Genomic DNA, 19,835 nt, shown 5'->3' with positions numbered 1-19,835 from the left:
ATCATATGAAGGACAAATACCAAGAGAACCTTTATGTAAAGAGATTTTACCACATCTAACATCATTTCCAATGGGTCAAGCTTGAAACCTCATTTTCAAAGGAAGGGGCCCTTATTTTTGTGAATGAATATCAGGGCATCTCAAAATGGGGAAAAAACCCCATAGAATTTGTTTTTTCTCAAAGCCCCCCAACTCATTCTTGTAATGTTGTCCATCTACGAAAATCATTAAAAATGTGGTTGGAGCTTTATTAAGAGTGTTACCATTTCATTCCCTGATATTTCCCATGCACTATGGGCTGATTTCACTGAGTAAAATTTTAATGTCAACCAATCATATGAAGGACAACTACAAAGAGACTGTAAAAAAAAATCCTCACATCCAGTATATCTCCCATGCATAGGCTTGAAACCTCATTTTTAAAGGAAGAAAGCCCACATTTTTAGTAAAGGAAAACCGTTGCAGCTGGAAATGAAAATGAACCATAGAATTTGGTTGTGGTACAGTGTCTTCAAGAGTTTTCACAAGGCTCCAGCTGTTTCTTGTAATATTTCATCTCTGTGAACAAAATTTAAATCCTTATTAGAGGTATACTAAGAAAGTTACCATTGATGCCCTAATATGACTTACAATGGTCTAATTTCACTGAGCAAAATTGTTATTTAAACCTATTATATGATGGGGCAGCTTTCCCACCAGTCTGTGAGTGCTGGCCCAACATTCTAAGTAAATCTGCACAGCTACCACTTTACCAAACCCTTGTTTGTTGAATCAGATGAGTAAATTCAACCTGGAAAGTATGCATTGCAAATGAGAGATTCACCAAAACAAGGTTCATTAAATGAAGGGTCCACTGTGTAATTGTTCAACCTTGACGCCGAGCGTACGTCTGGATACCTCCTCTGCCTGGGAGCCGCCGGATCACGTCCTGTTTTTGCATTTTGGCTTTGATACTGCCGTTTGGCATCCCTCTTCAGCGATCAGATTGTACGACACCTGGTGCACATATCGCCTAGGGTCACGTGATTGTTGATAGATTTTTTTTTTTTTTTTTTTTTTTTTGCGTGTTCTGGCTGGTTCTCCCGGCGGGGTGACAGTGTTCGGGGGGCGGCTTGGCCGAGAGGTGCTGGAGGTTGGTGGGTCTTGGTGGGCTCCTGGTGTGCCCTCAGCTGTGGTGGGCGACTGGCTTCTGCTCTGCCGGAGGACACTGGATGACTTTTTGTGTTTTAGTTGGGGGCCGAGTTTTGGTTTTGCTACCTGGTGTTCTCTGTGTGGGGCGGGGCCGCTGCTTGTCACCCTGAGGGACTCCTGGGGCTCCCTAATCATCTGCCTGACTGTGCGTTTATTTGCCGTATGGCATATTAGTTTCTAGTGATGGCGTCACTCGTGTTGCGTTTTTGCTTGGCGTTTCACCTTTACGTGATTCACCCCTAACGGGTATGCCGGGGCGCATCTGATCCCACGATCGTTGTCGCCCCTAAATCAACAACAACATTGTAGACTTGATAAATCTCTACAATGAAATGGCATTGCCAATAAATTCTGCTCTAGTGGTATTTTTCTATACAATATTGTTCTCACTATTTTGTGCTCTTTTCTGATGCAGTAGTCTTAAAACATTCAGCATGATAAGAATGCTTTTTGGAACATTATTTAAAGGTAAAATATATATACAGTAGCTTTATTAATTAAATTTGTATGAACTATGTTTTGCGATATGGTGCTTGATTCTAAAGAAATTGTTAAGTTAAATAAAATAATTTTGTGGGAGCTTCTGCTTGTCTTCTGCTTCACTTATGTGAAACACAAGCTTGCATTCTATATTTTCTTATGATTTATTTTAAAAAAATATAAAAATTTCCAGGCAAATGGACGAGACACCCCATTCTCCATGTATGATTCCAGACAAGACACAGATTCTGAAAGCAATCCGAGTGTTGGGTCAGCACGGTCTAAAAACTCTGAGCAATCGTTGCACCACCAGGTAAGGAAAGAAAATTTGTTAAAAAATCTACAAGAAATATTAGATAGTTAAAATGTCATTCCCATTCATTTCTTGATTTGTCTCTTGTATGATGACTGTGACAGTGTCGGCCTTGATTGACAGTTGTGTGTCAAGAGGTTTCACAGGATTTGTGTGTTTGGCAAATATTTATTGTATGTTTTCATGCCACAGTCTTCACAGAGCTGGTTTGCAGCTCCAAAAATAATATGTTTCCCCAAATTATTTAGGAGCTCTATGCAAGTAAGAAAGTAAACACATATTATGTACTATGTGACCTTTATGCTGGGCTGGAGCTGTGTGGTTATTGATCAACATTGAGCATTTTGTGTCTGGCAATGTCTCTTTATCATAGAGAGACTAGAGGCAGCAGGATGTGCATATTTCCATCTACTATTCTGTTACTAAAGAGGTTGAGTGGTTGCCTACTGTGACTGCAGGGCCAGATCGTTGACACAGTTGCATCTCAGTATTCAGAGCGAGACAAGCAAATTATTAACAATTGCTGTCACCACCATGAAGGTCAACACATAGCCACACTTCAAGGGTTAAGGGGAATTTTTTTTTATTTACTTTTTTTCTATTCAATATCTCAATTGATTTTAATTTGGTATATACATGTATTCATCCTCACCATACACAATTTTAAAGTATTTTTTTTTTTTTTCTGGACCAAGCTTCTGCTCCTAATACTTTGGCTTTGAACTCTCCATTTTGTCTAGTGCAACAACTCCCGCCTCTTGTGCTTCCCCACCCTCGTGTAGTTCATTCCAGTAGTTCACTACTTGTTCATTAAAGGAATACTTTTCCGAGTCCCTTTGACTTGTCTGTGCTTTCAGTTCCCAATTGTCATCTCGTTCTACTTCTCTGTACAGTATTCTGTATCTGTGTTGTGCACATTGTTTTATAATTATAATTTGCCCGAAATGCTGTGCGTATTAGTGGCTTTAGGCATAGTGTGTATTAGCTCTATCTAGAAATCCAACATTTCAACCCATTCTCGCACTTTCTTACAGTCAATATTGACTGTAAGAAAGTGCTTATTGCTTCGTAATTACAATTATTACTTAACCTATACCTATAATAGGTTAAGTAATAATTGTAATTACGAAGCAATAAGATGCTTATCTTAACATACTAAGAAGGTTAGGTAAGGTCGGTGTTTTCTATGAACCTTTTCAAGGTAAACTAAAATATTCACAATAAATTAGTATGTCACATAGGCTCGTATTTAATAAGTCAATATTGACTATATGAAAGTGCGAGAACGGGTTGGACATTTTGTTTGTAACTCATTTTGTATGTACAGGTATGTACTTTTACCTGAAAAAACATTTCATTTTATTTAATTTTTTTATTTACTGTGTTGTATATTGTGATCAAGCTTCTTCTAGTTCTTCTCTTTTCAGTGTTGTAAGATTGAATTCCTTCAGTTTATCCTTATAAATGTTAAGCATATAAAGGCGCTGTCTTGGTTATGGTACTATATCTGGGCAAATTTAGAAATGTTTAAGTTTTTTGGCACGACTGTGTGTGTGTGTGTGTGTGTGTGTGTGTGTGTGTGTGTGTGTGTGTGTGTGTGTGTGTGTGTGTGTGTGTGTTTCATACTGGTGCTGCATACTGTACTGTACTTCCTAGGTGGTGTATAATGCTGTGATTTAATTCTTATTCATTTTCTTGAAAGTTATTCCTAAGTTTGTTGCTTTCACATGTGCCAATGTTGGGACTCATAATTTTGATTATCTTTAGCATTCATTTCATATAATGGAATTTGACTTTTTAGGAGATTAGTTACATTTATTTAATACTGCTCATGAACATTTTTAAGAGGTTTGTCATTGGTTTCTGTTTTTATTTATCTACAAAAATGGCACAGTACATTTTTTTTTTTGAGATATATACAAGAGTTGTTACATTCTTGTACAGCCTTGTGTGTGTGTGTGTGTGTGTGTGTGTGTTTCATACTGGTGCTGCATACTGTACTGTACTTCCTAGGTGGTGTATAATGCTGTGATTTAATTCTTATTCATTTTCTTGAAAGTTATTCCTAAGTTTGTTGCTTTCACATGTGCCAATGTTGGGACTCATAATTTTGATTATCTTTAGCATTCATTTCATATAATGGAATTTGACTTTTTAGGAGATTAGTTACATTTATTTAATACTGCTCATGAACATTTTTAAGAGGTTTGTCATTGGTTTCTGTTTTTATTTATCTACAAAAATGGCACAGTACATTTTTTTTTTTGAGATATATACAAGAGTTGTTACATTCTTGTACAGCCACTAGTACGCGTAGCGTTTCGGGCAAGTCCTTAAACCTATGGTCCCTGGAATACGATCCCCTGCCGCGAAGAATCGTTTTTTCATCCAAGTACACATTTTACTGTTGCGTTAAACAGAGGCTACAGTTAAGGAATTGCGCCCAGTAAATCCTCCCCGGCCAGGATACGAACCCATGACATTACGTGGCATGCAGGAAGTTCATTGTACACACAAGTCTGGCAAAAGTTACACGACAACAAGGTTTACCACGTAATACTAAATTTAATTAAATGTAAACAAGTTTAGATTGGTAATTATATAAGCCTGAATTAGACACATGTCTAAGTGCATGGCTGTTTCACCTCCATAGGTCAGGGTTTGAAGGTATATATATTGTCACCGAGTCCTTTTTCACATCCATAGTATAATTTCTTCATTTCTTAATCCTGCCTATGGCTCTAGTCTCACTTTTTTCATGTATCATCCTCATTGGTCCATGTTTGCATGTAGTTGATGCCAGGTTTTAAAATTCCTTAACCTCTTACAATGCATCACCACTCATTTCAGTCATATATTCTACCACATCTTGTGTATATGTATTCTGTAGGGTAAAGAGAGTCATCACTTCATTGATGCAGCTTTCATACCACCAGCCAGCTCACAATTAATGGCTTTCTGACACCTGCAGACAAGTGAGGCTACCGGAGGAGAGTCGTGTATCATCAGCCCAGGACCATCCGATGGAGACCCTTCGGACCGTTCAGGGTCTCACACTCCTCAGAGCACTCGTGGCGATAGTTCCAATAGTAGTGGAGCTGTAGGAAATGGAGGCACGGCCAACACCTCCCGCACCTCAACCCCAAGGAACCCTACCCCACCCAGACCCACGCATGTAATATCCTTAGAGGCATATAAAGCTGAAAAGGCAAAGGGTCAACAGAGACTAAAGAAGATGTTGGGGATGCTCTTCCATGTTAAAGGTGTTATTTGTGTGTTGGTTTATGCCTCTACTTGTATCCTATGCAGTTACATCCTGTTTGAATAGAACAATTCAATCATAAGTTATTATTCATGTTTTTTATTATGACTTGTATTAATGCAAATAAAAGAATAACTATTTGTGCATATTTTGATGCCAAAATAACTTTGAAACAATACATTTGTGGCATGACAGGCTGGTCTAACGACTACACCACTATGCTTATCACTAATGTTACAACTATTTTTTTTACCAAGTATTTGCACTAGAATTAAATCATGCAGTTGCATTTGGACTTCTCTTGGTCAGTTTTATTCAAGCAGGGTTCTACTGTATTGTATAAATTAAAATTTTCACAGCTTTAAAAGTAGCAATTTTCATACTGAATTGCAAAGGTCAAATTTTTATTCATTTGTACACAAAAAGTCTTGTTTACATTGAACAAATTCACAATTACTGTATATAGACAATAAATTTAAGATGTAGTTTAATTTGATCAAGCTTGTTTCAAAAAGATAATATAAGTTGTTGTTTGCAGAGGGTGAAGAGCCTCAAACATCCAAATCCGGCGAGTCAACTCCAAGTGCTTCAGGCTCTGCTTTTACACTGGTCGTACCTGCATCAACTTCTGCAAGTTTAGCTCCATCACTTACATGGAATTCAAACCTTACGAGTTCCTCTGTAACCTCAGAACCTTCAATTGCTACCACAGTGACTGGAGGGCTTGGAACAGTTTTATCATCTAATTCATCACTGAAGAATAATGCAACTGAAGAGAACACTTCAACATCCAACACTGTTGCTCAAACCTCCTCCTCTGAAGGAACTAATAATGATGTTTCTGCTTGCTTTACCGTCTCTCTCAAACCGTCTAGGATCTCGGTAACAACCAGCAAAGATGACAACTCTGGCAATAAAGATAATGTAAAAATAAGAGAAAGTGATAAGGAAAGTGATGTGACAATTACTGCAATGCTAAAGCTTCCTTTGGCTGCCAACGATAATGCAGATGATGTTAAGGATAAGGAAAAAGCTAATGCAGAAAATGCCAATAAGAATAATAAAGAAAATGTAACTAATTTATTTTCTCACTCCAAAAAAGTATCTTCAGATGCACCTACATCTTCATCACTAGTAGAGTTCTTGAAAGCAACCTCATCGGCAAAGAATGGGACAGTTCCTACCTTGTCTTTATGCGGAAATTCTCCTTTAGAAAACAAAGCATCTACAACGACAACATCTGCAACTGTTTCTGAGCCAAGCCAGTTTCCTAGAACTTCACCACTTACTCCTCCATCTGCTAGAGCTGTTAGCCCAGGAAGTGCAGGGCCACCACCCCAAACATTTTCATCACCCCAAACTTCAGCCTCGCCTTTGTCAATGTATTCCTCTGCTTTTTCTCCAACGACGTTGTCACTAAAATACCCCCAAGCTGTAAGCTCTGTTGCAAATACATTTAGTTTCAGTGCACCATGTACAACAAATTTAATAAAAAATTTATCAAACACAGTTGAAAATGATGCTTCAGCAGCAATGTCTGAATCTGGTTATACGAGTATGCCTGCCGACAGTCTTCGGCATAATTTTGGTGTTGTCTCAAGTAGTAGTAGTATTACTTCAACAGGAAGTGTTATGTCAAGTGGCTTCTACAGTAACAGTGCTGCTCCTCCTCCTTATGCATCAACAATCACAACACAAGTTGGATCTGCACCAGTGAATACTTCCACCATAGGATCTGCTGCTGAATCCTCATCCAACTCTACAGCTGGAGTATTTGCTTTTGGTAGTGGCATTAATGCCTTTAATATTCAGCAGGCTCCTTTCCTCTTTTTAGATTCTAAGAAGTCCACTTTTTCAAATGATTTAACTACTGGGAGTGCAGTTCCTTCTCTTGGGTTTTCATTTAGTAACTCCCAGACTTCCTCCTCGGCAACACTGCCATTTGGATCTATTGGAACCACGCAAGTAACCCCATCTTTGTCATCAACAAGTTATGGAAGCACCTTAAATTTTGGCAGTCAAATGGGAACAACAACTGCTACAGCACCAACAGCCTTTAGTTTATCTACATCCGTTTCAGGCTCATCACCTTTTGGTACAACATCAGGTGTTGCTGCTCATCCTACATTTAGTTCAACAACGACAACTACCACTAGTACTACTACTGCTACTGCTGGTCCTGCTACTGTTGCAGCTGTGACAACTCAGGCTTCTTCATTTACCTTTGGACAGACCATGGCATCTCCATCAACCACAACTGCAACTACTTCACCCTTTGCATTTGGGTCTGCAACTACACAAGTAGCTTCAGGAACATCAGCCCCTCTCTTTCAGTTTGGCAGAGCAGCTGCACCAACTACTACAGTTGTACCTCCTCAGCCATTTGCCCCTTCTGTAGCAAGCACACAAAGCTCAACAGCTACTTCTCCCTTGTTTGCTTTTGATACAAGTGGAACAAACACAGCAGCTTCAGTTGTACCAATAGCTGCAACTTCTACTCCATCATTTACTTTTGGCCCTCCAAAAACTAACACAACAACTCCAACATTTGGTGCCACTACAGATACATCTGCTAAAGTTGCAGCGCCATCTAGTTTCAACTTTTCTTCAGTGCCAGCTGCAACCACGACATCTGCACCATCAACAGGTTTCACGTTTGGTCCTCCAACTTCTACACCATCTGCTGGATTTCAGTTTGCCCAATCAGCTACATCTCCCTCAAATAATATAAAATCCAGTGGCCCATATCTGTTTGGCAACAGTACTGGTAAGACCCCCAGTTTTGGTGCTAGCTCTGCCTCTCCATTTAGCTTTGGAGGAAGTACTCCTAATGCCCAATCTTTTGGAACTGTGCCAAATCAAGGCTTTGGTGCTCAAACAACAAGTACTTCAACATTTGCAACATCAACCCCAAGTTTTGGAACTTCAACAGTTAACCCTGCATCTCCATTTGGATCATCTAATGCTTTTGGGGCAAGTTCCCCAAATTCATCATTTACTCCCAGCTTTGGATCTACACCTAATGTCAACAAGACGAACAATAGTGGCGGTAATCCTTTTGGTGTACCAGGAGCTGCGACACCATCATTTGCAGCCACAGGAATGCAGGGTGCTGCGCCAATATTTGCAGCCACTAATAAGCCAGTCCAGGCTCCAAGCTTTGGTAGTTCAAGCACAACTGGCGGATTTGGTTCATCACAAACGTCCTCATTTGGAACACCAACCTTTGGTAATGATAAAAATGTTGCTGATAAAGGATCAGCTTTCCAGTTTGGTCAAGGGGCTAATAGTACTCCATCATTTGCTACAAGTCCCCCAACCTTTGGAGGAGCTACAAGTCCCCCAACCTTTGGAGGGGCTGCCAGTCCACTATCATTTGGTGGAGCTACAAGCCCCACAGCATTTGGTTCTGGAGCGTCTGCTACTGGTGCTCCAGGTGGTCCAGTATTTCAGTTTGGTACAACAAATCCTCCATCGTTCAATGCAGGTTGGTGGCAATACATTTTTCATTTGTCCTTTCATACATTGGCAACTGTTAAAGGCATTTTCAGTGTCAGAATAGTGATAGTGGAATATTTGTTTAATGAGTGCAAGAGAAGATTATTCACCCCTTTGCTGTGGAAAGCATTTCAGGTCACTTAATGGGATTGTATCCAAATTTTCAAAACAGGATCCAAGTATAGGTAGCTAGGAAAAAAAGCTTATACATTCTATTATAGTCGTCCATATGCTATAGAAAGGAAGACAAGTTTGGATCTGGTAGCTGCTGTCGTTTGTCGACATCTGGAGAAAATGAGATGGCATGCAGTAGGTAAAAAAAAAACAACTCTGGACTGTCTCTTGCAAACCCCACACTTGCCTCACATCTATTTCAAGCTTGGTTTTTAATGAATGTATGAGATGACCTAGGATGCAAGTTCAATTTCACCATCCTGCTTCAAAGAATTTCTTATATATATATCATGTTTTAATGATACATACAATACAATACAAAGGCAAGTATTTGCCACTAAAACACACCACCTGCCAAGTCCATTCACCATCACACCTTCCCATTCAAAAATACATTCCCAGTCTTTCGTATAGCTTGTACCAACAAAATGCTAAAATGAAGACACTGTTTTCTGATCAATAACCTTGCCCTCAAGTAATTGAACAACAACTTTTCTGGGGGGAGCCCCTACGGCTCCCCGGAGCTATCCAGGCTGGTAGGGATAGTCCTAACTTTTGGGCATCAGTCGATGTGGGTGGAGTTCTAGGCCTACCGGGGACAACGGCCAGAACCTGACCCCCTCAGAGTGGCACGAGGAGCAATGGCCCATAGAAATGCATATGTGATATTGGAGCATTCTATATCTGCCATCAACCGGGACAAGCACCCAGAAAGGTAAGCACCTCAAAACAAACCCCTATTCTGGTAAAACCATAAGGAAATAAGTGGACAGACCTCCCCAATTGAAAATGAGCATGACGTCACACGAGTTGTGCTGCATGTCTGCGCAGCCCCCCCCCCCGGGAGGGGAAAGGGGAAGCCCCAGAACCCCACACAGGCGATCCATGCCTCAGTTTCTCGGCTGATGGGGGTTTGATGTAGTCCTTGGCTCTGGGGTTGGTCACTTCGGGTGACTCATCTGCTGAGTTCTCAGGGTTTGGCTCTCCTGGCGGTTCACATCCGGGCGGGTGTCCAACGTCCTGAGGGACTCCCTATCCCGGTTCATTCCCCTGTCGATGGCGACTCATTCAGTTCGCTCTGTCTAAAGTTTGGGTGCCCAAAGGTGGACCTCTATGCGTCGGCGAGGTCGAGGCGTCTTCCGGTATGTGGTGCCCTTCCCAGACTGCGAGGCTGTCGGGATCGATGCCTATTGGCAGGACTGGTCGAGGTGGGGGTTCCTGTACCTCTTCCCTCCAGTTCAGCTGTTGCTCCAGGTCCTGGCTCGCTAGGAGATTTACCAGGGACGAGTAGTCCTCTTGGCCCCGTGGTGGCCGGCCCAGCTGTGGTTTCAGGCTCTGCTTGCCCCGTGTCCGAACCCGGAGGTTTTTCCGCGGCTCCGCCTCTTTCAGAAGATCAGCCCAGTCTGTTACGAGACTGGTTCACTCTTCTCCTCGAGTCTTCGTGTTTGGTATTTTTGACTCGAGTTTATCACTATTTGTATTGTGATCATGTGGCTTCATTGATGGTGTCCCACCTGCAGCAGTGTGAAGTTTCCTGGTGGTCCTTCTGTTTCTTTTTGACTCTTCGTCATTGTACAGTGGGGCCTCCACTTACGATGGTAATCCGTTCCCAGAGACGTATCGTAAGTCGAAACTAATTTTCCCATGAGAAATAATGGGAATTAAATTAATCCATTCCACACTCCAAAAAATTTATCTGACTTCAAAGTAAATTTTATACCTAATTCACCCAAATCTTTAGTACTATATTAACGTATGTACAAGTTATTGCTTATCTTTATTGATGACTCTTGTTGGCGTATGGAAGACTGAGGAGGAGGAGAGGTGTTAATGTTTGGATGGAGAGTCCCCTTCCATTATAACATCAGGCAATGATTTTTTCTTTTTTCAAATTTTTTCAATTTTTTATTTTTTTTTTTATTTTTTTTTATAGAAAATGGAGCATCCTACTTGACATCCACTGAATGAACTTTTAGAATTTTTTTTGTTTTCAAATTTTTATTTTTTTTTATTTTTATTTTTTTTTTTATTTTTTTTTTTTTGAAAATGGAGCAGACTACATGACATCCACCTTTTGTTCCTTTTAGACATTAAAGTGAACCTTTTAGACATTTTTTATTTTTTCAAATTTTTTAAATTTCTTTTATTTCATTTTATTTTATATTTTTTATAGAAAACTAGCATTACCCAGTCACACATTGCTGTGGCTCAGCAACGCGTGTGTGTTGCTGAGCCTTCCTTGTCCCCCAGTCCTCCCCACCATTCCCCCCTCACCAGTCTCCTCGGCCTCCCAACCATTCCCTACTCCTCCATCCCCTCATCCTCCCCACCTTTCCTCACTCCACCGTCCCCTCGTCCTCCCCACCATGCCCCACTCCCCTGTCCCTTTGTCCTCCCCACCATTCTCCATTCCCCTATCCCCTTGTCCCCACCATCCCAAACTCCCCCGTCCCCTCGTTTTTCCCCACCATTACCCCCTCGTCCTACCCACCATCTCTCACTTCCGTCCCCTCGTCATCCCCACCATTCCCCACTCCCTCGTCCGATACCTTCCCAAATGGTCTGATGGGAATATCAGATCACTTGATGTTCCCATCACTGAACTATAAGAAAAAGTTAAAAAGAATGAAAATATGAAAAAATTAAAAAATAAACTATACTCACGAAATGACCGGTATGGTAAACAACACAGCTCAATTCCAACGGAATTCACACAAAATAATTAAATCAAAATGAAAATAAATCAAAATCTATGAAAATTTAATTTATCAATGCAATCAGAAACATTAAAATGGAATTGTAACATATTTAGTATAGCATATGTGTTGCTCTTACATGCAATAGATGGGGCTGTTTTTCAAGAAAAACATACTTTTACCTGTCACAGGTGTGGCATCTATACTTATACTTTCCTTGAGCACTTTTCTTCTCACTCCCGCTCCGTTTCTGTCTTCACCGATGGGTCTAAGTCGGCGGACGGTGTTGGCTACTCTGTTGTTTTTCCTGATCGCACTTATATGTGTTGTTTACCTCCGGAGACTAGCATCTTTACAGCGGAACTCTATGCTATTCTCTCTGCTCTTCGTCTCCTGCTTTCTCGTTGTCAGTCCTCCTTTGTAGTTGTTGTTGACTCTCGTAGTGCCCTCATGGCTCTCGGGTCCTTTAATCCGGTTCATCCAGTAGTTGTCGAGATCCAGCATTGGCTGTTTCTTGTTCACAGTAAATTTAAGTCGGTTGAGTTTTGTTGGGTTCCCAGCCATATTGGTGTGTCTTTAAATGAGCGTGCGGATGCTGCCGCCAAGGAAGCTGTCCGCTCTTGTCCCATCTCTCGTAAAGGCGTTCCGTATTCCGACTTTTACCCGGTTATCCATTCCTCAGTCCTTACCCGTTGGCAGGCTTCTTGGTTGTCTCTTACTGGTAACAAGCTACGTACTCTTAAATGTTGTGTTTCCTCGTGGCCGTCCTCCTTCCACCGTAACCGGCGGTGGGAAACTGCTCTGGCGAGATTGCGTATTGGCCATACTCGCTTAACCCATGGTCACTTGTTGGAGCGCCGCCCTGCTCCTTATTGTCCTAGTTGCATTGTCCCTCTTACGGTCGTGCATGTCCTTCTTGAATGTCCTGACTTCCAGGACGAGCGTGTGTCTTGCTTTCCGACCGCCCCTCGCGGTCACCTGTCCCTCGATAGAATTCTTGGTGACTCGGATACTTTTGATATCGTTCGCCTTATGCGTTTTTGTTCTCGTATTGGCATCCTTGGTGATATTTAGCGCCCTCTGATTATTTTGCGTATTTGATGGTGCTACATAGCCTTCCCGGTTTGGTGCCTTCTTTTGATAATTACTTACTTACTTTTACCGTCACAGACGTGACATCTATATACAGTAGTATGTATATAAAAACCTGGCCAGATGCGAATGGAACGTTGTGTGAAAGTTTCAAAGCAATCGGTGAAGAACTTTCTGAGATTAGCGGTTATACACAAACGAACATTTCCATTTTTATTTATATAGATGTGAACAAATCTACAGCGCTAATTATCACAACAATCATGCTATTATCAGAATCCTGGTCATTTTTATCACAGTCAGGGGTCTTCTGTAATAATACCATCGCTAAATAATAACATGAAAATGTATATTATGGCATTTTTAGGCGATGCTGTGGTCACAAGCTGAACAGCAGTACTGTGAGCTCATGCTGCATGCGTCAGGCTTGGTAGCTCACTCAATACTGAGGCCCCTCACACCCAGGAATTTGGCCCACGATTTTTTTTTTAATGGTGTCTGTTTACAAGAGCCCTGATGAAGGTGTGGTGAACCCCGTGTATCTGTGGGCCGTTTAAATCTTGCGTAGTACTCCAATACATCATATGATGTGGAGCGCAAGTTACTGCAAGTCACTGAACACATCATATGATGTGTTACACAGTTAATGGGTTAATTGAGGAAGTTCTGTCTACTTGTTTTGTTATTTTTGTTGGTTTCACCAGAATAGGGGTTTGTTTTGAGGCGGCTTACCTTTCTGGGTGCCTGTCCCAGTCGATAGCAGATATAGAATGCTCCAACATCACATGTGCATTTCAATGGGCCATTGTTCCTTGTGCCTCTCTGAGGGGGCCAGGTTCTGGCCGTGGTCCCCAGTAGGCCTAGAACTCCACTCACATAGACTGATGCCAAAAGTTAGGACTATCCCTATCAGCCTGGATAGCTCCGGGGAGCCTCCGGGACTCACCCAGAAAATGGCGTTTCATTACATTCAACGCTAGTTTTATAAAATAATCTTTAGTGTTTTTTCTTAGCTAATTTTCAAAACCACTGTAAATGTATTTTTCTGTTAACCATAACTTTATTTTGTTTTCAATATTATGTCAATAAGTTTTAATCATTGTAGGGTAGTAATTATCAATATGCTTTTTATTTCAGGTAACACCGCAAATACTAGGAGACCCAGAGCTCGTGCTCCGAGGCGGCATCATCGTTAATGAGTGCAAACTTTCTACATTGAAACTCTAGATCAGAATGATTATAAGATTAGAAAGAAAAAAAAAGGGCTTATTTATCTTCGATTATATAGCTTCTTAAACCCATGAACTTCTGGTTGGTGCCATTGTATAAGATGCCAATCAGATGTTGATATTCTGTACATAGCTATTAGCACCTTTTAAATTAAGACATATATTAAGATCTGTATTTAATGTGTAATCTACAGTCATACTGTAAGGTGATGCAGATCATTACTACAGGTTGGTGCCATGAAAATTGTTTGCTGATCAATCTTAGGTACATATTTTGAAATAATTGTGATCTTGGCTTTTAGTATAAAATATATCATCTTATGGTCAGCTGTCTTACTACCCTATAAATGGCTAAGCTAACTGGAGCCATTTAATTAGCTCCAATCAGCTAATTGGAGCTGATTAGAACCATTTAAGGGTTAAGAAATTTTTTTATCCAGATATGACATCTTTTTCTGTACAGAAAGGGGGTCAGGCAAGATGATCTACATGTGACAATAGCTCTTCCCCCCCCCCCCCTCCCTATCCCCATGCAAATATTTCATTTCTAGACCTGTCTTGGTTGTGCTCCCTCATTAAATGTATTTCCACTTAGTGTCTTTTCATCTGCAGTATTCTCCCTTGCATTATTCTCTAGATATCTGTACCTTAATACAGTACTGAACTCTATAAAGTGAGCGCACACAAACATATACCATTTGAAATCGAGTTGTTGCACATAAAGTAGAATATTTTTCTCGTTTTACTTCAAGCCAAGAACATTAACTTTGGATTATTGGAATTGTTATATTTTTTTAGTTTTACAAAGGTGGAGCCATTTAGTTATTGCTTTGCTCATTTATGAGCTTGAACAGTTCTTTCAAAAAATCTGTGGTCATTTTAAGCTAAATTTTGAAATAATGCACAAAACTGTGGTAAATTGCTTTCAGGTTTTTATCCTGCAGCTATCTTTCATTTTATGTAGGAGTTGTTTATGATACTGTGGTCAGACATGAAAAAGAAATGCTTGTACATTCTCACTGAGAAACTTGTACGTGTTTTTTTTTCTGAATTATCATCATGGTATTGTTTGTATGATATTTATTAATGACATGTAAGTCATATTCTGTCATATTACTATATTCTGTAAATAACACAAGTAAGACTTATGTATATAAATAACATTAATAATGGAAACAAATAAGTGTATGCAATGGAAGCACAAGATTAGTTAAAAAGCTGTTTGTGTGTTGTTATTACCATGTGACAGTGAAACATGCAAAATCTTTCTCTTATTTTATTTTTTTTTCTCCTGCAAATCTCCTCACAGCTTTGTGTATCCATGGCTCAACAGCAGTGCCTGCAATCTTTAACCACAAAACTCGACATGTTAGATTGGACGCTTGGACAATGAAGCAGTCATATGACAGTGTAAATTTCCTCTGAGGTTATCAATATTGTATTGGATTTAAGATTGTTATATGATATAAAATGTCAATTTTTATTCTCTCCATCCCTTTTATCCTCTTCATTTTCTGCGGCTATTTATTCCTTTCTTCCAGCCATCACATGCTCTCGTTTCCTATGCCGTGCTATGGACGTCAGTGGAGTGGTATGTTATACTGCAACATCAAAAATATAATTGCCTTAGGAAGTATACACAATATGATGTAAAAAAGACACTGTAAACAAAACAACGAAAATTAGAGAGTAGGTTGAAAGTTAATGATTGGAAAAAAAAAAGTCTGCAAGGTATTGTAGAGTTTGTGAATGTTTGCCACATAATAAGATTTTGGCATTTAAAGAGTAGCCAAAGAAATGAATCATTGTAGAGTTGTTCCATGGGTAATAGGTCAAGTCATCGTATATCTTTAAATTTTTTGTTATACTTAATCTCGGTTCATACTACCAGGATCAATTTCCTACTACCTAACATAGACAGTGAATGTTATTTATAGTGTTTCCATCAAATAATGCACTTTAGAATCCAGAACCTTCATGTGTATTATATTTATGTTAACGTCTGAACTTTAAAGTGTAACATATGAAACTCCAGGCTGTCAAATGATTTAATATGCTCTCTCCTCCCCATGATCAAATACCCTTAATCTATATAAGGCCAATGTGGTTACAGTAGTAGTTAAGCTTTTGAAATTTATTTATACTTATTAAATGAAGTATTATGGAATTTTCCGTGCTTAAGATACACGTGCCTTCGCCCCTCATAGTCATACAGTACTGTGAACTAGTGTAAAGTGAGCCAAGGCGTTCCTGTCTTATTTGGAGATCTTGTGTATAAGAAGACATGTCATCATAAAGTAAACTTAGAAGGCTCTCAGGATGTGATGATCTGGGCAACTGATTCGTATGTCAAAGTTAGGACAGAAATTATTTGGCCTTGTAAAGTATACAAGAAGACTATTTCTTGCTAAATATTTCATCATTGGTGCGTGGAAGCTTTCATACCTTTAGTAGATCTTCGGAGTTCTGTCACTAATAATTATAAACTATATGAAAACTGGACCCCTCGTTTGGTTATATATTTTAAGAAAATGTCTAACTAATAATGTTAATTGTTCAATGGCTGTGCTGAATGATATCAATGTTTGTCCAGTTAACATGTAGCAAATATAAACAGTGTAACAATGAACTAGCTGGATCATTATAGCAAGGAAATTTCATTGACTGTCTTGATTCCATATGGTTCTTTACACTTAAATATATAGTAAGTAGGGAAAAATTGATTGTATATCTTGCTCTATTATTTTGTGCCACTTGGTCTTAACATCATGCAGTGAGTATCATATTTGTATTTGTTGAAGATTAATTTATGTACATTATGTATAAAGCACCACTAAGTGTAACGGGATTAGCCAAGATTACATCTTGGGACAATGACAAAGTTTTAACCAGAGAGCAGGAGGAATATTATTTTGGAGTCGGAAGAATGTATGTTTATTAAATGAGATTTTTGGGAAAAGTGGGATTAGTGTTTCAAGCTTCACACAGCACAGAGCTAGTCACCTAATGCTAATGCTTTGACTGCCCAATCCTGCCTTACCCAAAACAATAGGAGAGCACTTTAAACAAAAAGGTTAATTTTTTTTTTTACTGGCCTCTAATGTTTGTATTTAAAATTTATAATTATTCCTTTTCTCACATTTTTAGCAAGATTATTAAGGCAAATGAAGTGTGATTTAATGATTGTTTTGGTACCATGTGACTTGCTTGCTTCCACCTTGTGACCACAAACTTCTCAACCAATATTATACAGTACTGTACATAGCCTGGGATGGATATAAATAATACGTTTTCAATTCATCATATTGTTGAATCTAATATGACTGATCACACAATGGTTTTTGACCAAGATGAACGAGTTTGTAAATGTGCATATAATGTATATTTGAGCTCATTTTTAATCGTTCACTGAATTACAAAATGTTCGAAGACAAATGATAGAAAAATAATGCACTATAGCATTATCCTGATCTGTATTTGTATTATGAATATGTGCATATTTTACAGTTGGACAATTCTATAGTATTTTATCACATTAAAAAATAAAAAAAATTTGACCCACTTGACTTTCTGTAGCTAAAATATGTGGACCTGCATATGATACCATTTGTAACGTGGTCTTTGCAAATACAATTAAACTGAAAGTATCAAGTCCAGTGTTTTACCTTTTGCCATTTAATGTATTGGTTTAGGTACATGTTTGTGTAAATGGAAATAGTTTATTGCATGGTACCAAACAATTGTAATTTTGTCACTCGGAGGTACAGGTTGTTTTGAGCGAGCTTGCTAGTGGGTGTATTTATGGCCAGATACGTTTACTCACTGCGTGATATGGGCAAGGTTTCTTTGTATTATACCTGTATCAGTGGGCTTTGTTTTGAGAAATCTTCAGAGACCTGTGCACAAGTGTTTCTCAAGGTGAATGTAATGATGCCACCTGATAGTCACTAAAGATAATCTGTTGGAGACTTGTTGGGTTGGCAGTGTTACATATTTTATAGCTATTTTCATAGGGGTGAATTTGTTCCAAATATTAGCTTATAACTGAAAGCTTAATAATCAGTCCCAAAGCAAAGACCCAATATGTTTGAGTCTCCATTGATGTTGTATGATCTTGAAGGGGGGCAACAAAGGCACCTGGGCGTAGGATATATATATAAGATAGTAATCAAACTTTCCAGTACGTTTATGCGTGTGTGCAAGTGTTCCGATATTTTACATTGAATGTTCTTTGGTGCTGTATAAACAATAGCTTAATTTTTTTATATTAATCTGTACATATACATAAATATATGCTTTTTTTTTTTTAAGATTTATACAAGGAAATTTTAAATGTATCTGTATGGATTCAAGTACAGTAGTTTAATTTTATTGGTTGAATTCGCCCTTAATGATGTGTAATTTTGTACTTGTGACAAGTTGGTTGCTGCCGCTCAGCCACCAACAAAGTAACTTCCTCTCAAACAAGGAGCATCACTAGAGTATTTGGTTTTGTATGTGTTTGGTACTTATCTGTTCTTTGTTTTCAATATCTTAATCAGCAGCAAACATTGTGAACCTCCAAAAACCAAAATTTTCCCCAAACATGGCTGAAATGTATAGATTACAGTACACTTGTTTATTTAAATATTGCTATTCTTTGGTCATTTGTTACAATGGCAAAATTAAGAACATTCTACACACACGCGCGCAAAACACAAAATAACATACGGAACACACACACACACACACACAAAACTCACATTAAAGATGCCTTTTTCAGTTTACTGTGCTTTTTCCAAGTCCCAGTCTGAAGTCCCTCTTCAAGTTTTTATCTGTGATAGTCAGGGGTCATTGTTGAGTAGTATTTTTTTAACAAAGGTTTTCAAATGATAAATAGTTGGTTTGTTAGGATGTTTATGGAGAGTCAATCATGAATATTAATAAAAAGATGTTTTGTGTAACGTGTGTTTTCTTTCTGACACAACTACGGTTGGTTGGTTAATTTATTTGGTAGTGTAGCGCAGTGCCAGTGCATTTTGGCCGATTGCTATTTGACCTAATCAATTTATATGGTATACCTGTACTACATTCCTGGACTTTACTAAGGTGGTTTTTAAATGAGGTAATTTGGCAACAAAGATAATCCCAGACATTAGAAACTAGGGGCCAGGATTCGCCAAACATTTACGCAACCTGTTTATCTTTCATCAATCATAGTAGCTTCGTTTTCATTTATTAAACGATTTTGAGTTGTGAAGCACAATGAGGCTGTTTATAATAATAATAACCTTCGGTTGTGACGTTTTGAAGCTCGAAAACTGTTTTTATATTTATAAGCAAAGCCACCATGATTGAAGAAAGATGTTCAGGTTTCGTACATCTTCCCTATGAAGAGATTAAAAATGCAGAGTTTAAGCTCTTTAGATAACAAGTAAAGGGTGACAATTGAAGAATATGAACGGATATAAGTGAAAAAGAAGAGATATAAATAAGGTTTAAAATCAATAAGCACATAATAGAACATGAAATGGTGGATAGAAATTGGATAAGTTTAGATTTAGGAAAGACCTGGGTAAATACTGGTTTGGAAATTGCTGGGTAAAGTGATAGATGTGGGATTACTACATTTGCTCCAAGTGTAAGTTAGACATGAATGAGTGGATATAAATGGGAGGTGCCTCGTATGGGCCAATGGGTCTTTTTACAGTTTCTTTTTATTCTTATGTTTGTATTAAATAATGGGGTTAGCTGCCGATTGTGACAGAGACTTGGGGGGGGGGGAGGCCTGCATTTCCTGATTGTTTCCCTTGTATTTTGGAATGGGTACTGGGTTTCGGTTTCGGCTTTTCGGGGCTACCGTTGTTCTAGATTCAGCTAAAGAGCCGGTCGGCCGAGCGGACAGCACGCTGGACTTGTGA

The 19,835-nt window shown here is 39.0% G+C and overlaps 1 protein-coding gene across 2 annotated transcripts in view; it reads left to right on the top strand.

Annotated features, from left to right (window-relative positions):
- LOC123757225 (uncharacterized) overlaps nucleotides 1-17,381 on the top strand; it is a 45,633-nt gene extending 28,252 nt beyond the window's left edge. For both annotated transcript variants that reach the window (XM_045740716.2, XM_069323755.1), the window contains exons 7-10: nucleotides 1,865-1,984; nucleotides 4,956-5,247; nucleotides 5,785-8,733; nucleotides 13,844-17,381. In XM_045740716.2, the coding sequence (XP_045596672.2) occupies nucleotides 1,865-1,984; nucleotides 4,956-5,247; nucleotides 5,785-8,733; nucleotides 13,844-13,902 (3,420 nt within the window). In that variant the 3' untranslated portion in view covers nucleotides 13,903-17,381. The remainder of the gene's footprint in view (nucleotides 1-1,864; nucleotides 1,985-4,955; nucleotides 5,248-5,784; nucleotides 8,734-13,843) is intronic.
- The last annotated feature ends 2,454 nt before the right edge of the window (nucleotides 17,382-19,835 follow it).

The sequence above is a fragment of the Procambarus clarkii genome, chromosome 13 (genome assembly GCF_040958095.1).
Source record: "Procambarus clarkii isolate CNS0578487 chromosome 13, FALCON_Pclarkii_2.0, whole genome shotgun sequence".
Lineage (NCBI taxonomy): Eukaryota > Metazoa > Arthropoda > Malacostraca > Decapoda > Cambaridae > Procambarus > Procambarus clarkii.
The sequence above is the reverse complement of the archived record's forward strand: the minus strand, read 5'-3'. Positions and strand labels throughout refer to the sequence as shown.